The 6,000-nt window shown below is 35.8% G+C and overlaps 1 protein-coding gene across 1 annotated transcript in view; it reads right to left on the bottom strand.

Moving 5' to 3' along the window:
• Positions 1-416: 416 nt before the first annotated feature.
• Positions 417-6,000, bottom strand: part of SNX3 (sorting nexin 3) — a 45,069-nt gene continuing 39,485 nt past the window's right edge. The window contains exons 3-4 of the mRNA XM_061131864.1: positions 2,605-2,729; positions 417-1,173 (exon numbers count right to left, since the gene is read on the bottom strand). Coding sequence (XP_060987847.1) covers positions 1,068-1,173; positions 2,605-2,729 — 231 coding nt within the window. The 3' untranslated portion in view covers positions 417-1,067. The remainder of the gene's footprint in view (positions 1,174-2,604; positions 2,730-6,000) is intronic.

The following is a 6,000-nucleotide window of genomic DNA, read 5'->3' as shown; positions in this document are numbered from 1 at the left end:
AATCTGCTAAGAAAAGGTTATTACACTCTTGCTAAGTTTAAACAGGTCACTCGGATGAGCTAGGAAGAAAATTCTTCTAAAAAATAGGAGGCATGCTATTGACTTATCTTAAAAGGATTTTTGAATAGAATGACTTGAGATTATAGAGCATTTTCCAAATATACAAAGTGCTTCATAATGACTCAATAAGCTTTAAGGAATGCTTTTTCTAGTACATCACATTTTTGTTGTTGTTGTATAAAAGAAAATACCTCCATTCAAAGGGTAGTAGCATATTTGATATCACCACTGCTTAAAGAGGAATGGAGTTACAGGAATGAGAAGTATATAATTAGTAAAGAATCCCTCTCAGCAAGTGAGTTAAGCAGGAAAGCCTTCTGAAGAGAGGAAAGAAAACCCAGAGGCAACACAATCAGTGCATATCAGAAATGCATTTTTATTTGAAAACAACTTAAATTTTTAGACAAATGATTTTAGTATATAAATTTGATTTTGTTTTTATACAGAATATAAAGATTTCCTTGTTGATCTTCCATGTGAAGGGTATTACAAGCCTGAAGGGAGATACTTTCTGCATACAAGTGTGTATCTTACGTGTAGGGTGTTGGAAACCAATGTGTAGTGCCTCCACACATAAATTAGGTCAAGTGACACCACATATTAAAAGGGGGTAAGAGAAATATTCTATTAATTGGATTTAAGAAGCAAACATGACACAAAAAATTGCAGGTGAGACCAAGTGAGTAAGTTTAGTTAGGACACTGCAGGTTACACTGGAGTAACAGGTTTGTGAAGCTAGAGTGTATACCACATTAAAACAGCAAGAAAGAGCTATTTACATAGAAAGGTTGGAATGAGGGATTTTTCACTAAAGCAAATTAACTTCTTGTCAACTGCCAAAACAAAACAAAACAAAATTGAGCATATGAGTGTTAGTATACTGAAGGCATATTATACCAGTTTTATATGCAGCATGCTAAAGTTAGTTAGAACTTCTTCACTGGTGCATATGAATCATTAAGTCATGGAAAGTTTTTTTTTTTCCCCCCGCCCCTTCTTGTGAAATTTCAGGCATGTCTTATTTTAGATGGAGTATAGCTTTTATCTATAATTTCATCCTGTAAAAACATGTGAAGACAACGTTCATTCTGTGCCAGAGGGTGACCAGCGACCCTAGAAATAAAAAATACAAGTTCAGTCCAATTTTTACAAAAGCAGGAGGGGGACCAAACATACACATTTTAAGATTAGGAAACATGAACAATTCAGTAACAATGTTACTCTGGACAGCCTACACAGCTACAGTCTATCTAGTAACTAACTGTATATTTGCTTTCCTTCTGTCTATAAGGGTAATTTAGATAACATTTAAGCACTAGCTTTACACTGTCTCTGGCATATGTACCCAGTTAGCTTCTTTACATATTAGTTGGTGAATTCGTAAGAAAACTAAATGAATTCTAATGTTAAAAGTGAAATAACGTCATTGATTCAAAGAATACATTTTAAAGAAGAAAAAGATATAGGATCACAAGTTCAATAAAATCCCTAAATACTAAGAAACAGGCACAAATGTCCAAGGTCTTGGGGTTCTTTTTCACTTGCTTTTCAAGGTTTCTATCAGACCAAATAGATCAGACTGGGCAACCAGGCTTTATTTCAGAATTTAAAAACATCCAAGCTAGCACTGCCTTTTCCAAAAAGAAAGTAGACAATGAAGGTCGTGTGCTGTATCAGATAACTAAAAGTTAAGGGCTTTGTGTAACTTTCCCTCTGTTTACCACTCACAGATCTTCAAATTACTAGATAAAAAAGTACTGCTAATAAATAAGCTCACACAACAGTATTCTCTAGGATTTGACTTTATGTGGCCAAACTTAAGGCCAAATGCACAATTATAGTGAGCCCTTTGCAGGCATAACTCTTCCTATAATTTTGGCTTTTAAAAAATGGCTATATTTAGAGAACTGTCTGGGGGCCAGTGGTTAGGACTCTGTGCTTTCGCTGCTGAGGACCCAGGTTCAATCCCTGACTGGGGAACTAAGATTGAGAAGTGCAGTCAAAACAAAACAAAACAAAAATACTATATCTTAAATAGGAATAAAATTAAAAGCTAGAGGCTGATTTTATTAAAAGATAAACGATACATTCTTACATTTTCAGAAGTATATATTTTGCCATGAAAATCTAAAATGTGCAGCTTTTACACAAGACATGCTGGTAATACCTTCCATGTGCAATCAAACAAAATGATTCCAAGTGTATTGTTCATGCTAGAACATACCTTAAATCAAAAAGAATCGTAAGTAAAACTATTTTTTAAATGCTGTAATTTTAAATGTAATTGGCATAAATTAACCAAGAAAAACATACAAAACTCAGGTCAACAAAAAGGTACTCCTATCACTCACTTAAGTTTATGAATATTTAGCACATGATATTCAATTTGTTATGTATTTTTACTTTGTTTAAATGATACAAAAAAGTTAGAAAATGACCAAAAGGAAAAAGTAGTATTAGTTTGATATCTAAATTATTAGCAGTCACCTAAAGAATCTCAGAACACTATTCACTCTTAGACCTTGAGGAAGAGAAAGCACTTACTTGTTTATAAACTGCTCCAGCCCTTGCTTCCTTTCTTCAATGAAATTGTCATCAAATATTCCATCATCTCCTCTAAAAGGAAGTTGACGCAAAAATGCTTTCCCAGGGAGTGGGGGGACTACAACCTAAAACATGGTAAGAAAGTTCTTGAACAACATGCCGGCTGAGTTGGGAAAATTTATAGAGCATAACAAGAAGACAAAGTATATCTTCACTATGAGAGCCATCCCACTGTCAAACTAGTTTAGATATACAGTAAAAGGGACTCAATAAAAATACACTGAAAAATGATTTATAGTGTTCTGGAGGCATGATAAACAAAATGGCCAGAAAAGTCCATCAGACCGAAGCTCCTCAATGGCTTAATTTTCATTTTTCCTGGACTTATCAGAGCACAAGTATACAAAGGGAATAAGCAATACTGAAATAAAGGCTACCATGCCCCTCATACAGTTTTGATGTCACTTGGTGAGAACATTGCTTTATTACAATGGTTATTGTAGAGATCAATCTGAACTCCCAATTAAACGAGGAAGTAAAATATTAACAATGTTCTTTCTGGCATGGGCAGATAAGAATTCTGTGGTCAACTCCTTCCACTTCATACCATTTGCATATAATCTTTCCTACTTGCATTTGAGGTGATGACAAAATAATCAATAATTACTACTTGTTGCCACTCTTCTATTACTAGGCTAAGAAACACATCAACTTTCTCCTAAACCCACTATCCTCCCTTTCCCCAAAGACCTGTCATTTCTTCCTTCTACAATAAAGGAACATCCCATATTTTCCCTGTCAAAGTCTAGCTTTTCTTTAGGAACCCTCTTCTGGGCATTATCTGGAGCTCAAATATTTGTTTAAATGCTGCTGCTGCTTCTTTAGTCACTAAGTTGTGTCTGACACTTTGCGACTCCATGGATGGTGACCCGCTAGCCTCCTCCGTCTGTGAGATTTCCCAGGTAAGAATAATGGAATGGGTTACCATTTCCTTCTCTGGGAGATCTTCCCAACCCAAGGATTGAACCCGTGTGTCCTGCTTGACAGGCAGATTCTTTACCACTGAATCTCCTGGGATGCCCTTGAACTAAATAGTACCTCGCTATTTATTTCACAGGTTCGTCAGGTTCTCTATCCCAGTATTTCTCAACCATGGCACTATTAACATTTTGAACTAGATTATGTACTGGGGGGAAGGGTTTCTTGTACACTGTAGAATACCTATTCAGCAGCATCCCAGACCTCTACCCACTCGATAGTCACCAGTAGGCACTCCACACAGACAGGTGTGACAATCACAATGGTCTCCAGACACTGTCAAATGTCTCCTGGGGGACAAAGCTACCCCTCCTGGAGAACCACCAATCTATCCTATTAATGCCTTCAAATCACGGACCCTTGTCTCAGGCTTATGGTTATTTTAAGGAAAGCTGGGCATACAAGAGAAGTTCAGTATCTGTTAAATGACTAACCACTTAGGTGAATCCTTATCTTACATTTAAACAGAGAAAAGGTGTAGGCAAATAATTCACGCAATAAGAAATATAAACAGTAAACACCAGTAATAAAATTATACATATTCTAAAAGGTAAAACCTAAAACCCTTGATGAAGAGTTTCTATCCTAAAACAATAATTCAACAAGGTAAAAAAGAGAAAGATTACACAACTTCTTACAGATGCGCAAAAAACAAAGAGTAAAAAAGAAACACAAAACCAATGCCCTACATAAACTTTGTAATTCCTTCCTAGATCTACTCTTCCCAGATGCCAATGATTAAGAAATCTAAAGATCTGTCATCGTAAGTTTGCTTTAGCAATCTTAAGTCTCTCCCTTATATTATAAAAGCATTTGTCAAGTTGAAGATTTGAAAGCTGCAGGTAACTAGAACTGAAAAGCAGGGATTATGACCACTAGCTGCACTCCAACAGAATAGCTATGTGATGGGCAGGGAAAAACATCTGTTATCTGTAAAGCTATTATTAAAAAAAAAGGAATCTAGAACTACTGCATTAAAGAAATGACCACTGTTAATTCAGGGAAGAATTTAGCATGGAATTTAAAGATTAGTATGTATTATCATCAATAGAGATATACTTTTACTCATACTCAAAATACTCATTGAATTGGATGGTGACATTGTAGGCAACAGGATTAATCACCTACAAAAATCATGAGTGGTTTCAGTTAACAAAGATCTTCAACATCAAATTATTTCTGCTTAAGCAGTCTGAAAAGATCTACTCAGAATTCTCACACCAATTTAAAAAATCATGTGTCTGATGATATGTGTGTGTATGTGGGCAAGATGAGGACAGGAGGATATCTGGCCAGCATAATATAGTGAAAGCATACTGAAATAAAAGCTAAAAAATTAAACCATAATGACTAATAAACACAATAAATTTCACCAACTTTCTCATCTAGTATAACAGATCTTAAGTAGAAGTAGTAATATATAAATAAAACAACTTGATTAACCGTTCTTAGCAATTTTGTTGTTGTTCAGTTGCTCAGTCGTGTCCAACTCTTTGCGACACCATGGACTGCAGCAAGCCAGGCCTCCCTGTCCTTCACTATCTCCTGGAGCTTGCTCAAACCCATTGAGTCCAATGGACTCAATGAGTCCACTGAGTCGGTGATGTGATTCAACCATCTCATCCTCTGTCATCCCCTTTTCCTCCTGCCTTCAATCTTCCCCAGCGTCAGGGTCTTTTCTAATGAGTCAGCTCTTCACATCAGGTGGCCAAAGTATTGGAGCTTCAGCTTCAGCATCAGTCCTTCTAATGAATATTCACGGTTGATTTCCCTTAGGATTGACTGGATTGATCTCCTTGCAGTCTAAGGACTTTCAAGAATCAGTTCAGTTCAGTCGCTCAGTCATGTCCAACTCCTTGCGACCCCATGAATCGCAGCATGCTAGGCCTCCCTGTCCATCACCAACTCCCAGAGTTTACTCAAACTCAAACTTTCAAGAATACCCTAATGTAAATACAACTTTCACACAGGTTAAATGCCCAAAATAATAAACTGATCTAATGTTAAAAGTGAAGTATTATGCTTCAAAGGACATCATCAAGTGAAAACAATCCACAGGATAAGATTTTTGCAAACTGTAAATCTGATAAGAGACTTCTAAGAGTTTCTTTTTAATATAGTCTACATACAACTCAATAATAAAACGAACTCAATTAAATGGGCAAAGGATCTGAAAAAAAAAAAATTACTCCACCAAAATAATGGCTGATACATAAGTACCTAAAAAGATGATCATCATTAGCCATCAGGAAAATGAAAACCACAATGAGACACCATTTCGTACATGCTAAGAAAGCAATAATAAAGAAATTAGATTAAAAAAAAAAAAGAAATTAGATAATACTAAGTGTTGGTGAG

The sequence above is a fragment of the Dama dama genome, chromosome 28 (assembly GCF_033118175.1).
Source record: "Dama dama isolate Ldn47 chromosome 28, ASM3311817v1, whole genome shotgun sequence".
Lineage (NCBI taxonomy): Eukaryota > Metazoa > Chordata > Mammalia > Artiodactyla > Cervidae > Dama > Dama dama.
This window is presented reverse-complemented; position numbering and strand designations above follow the sequence as displayed.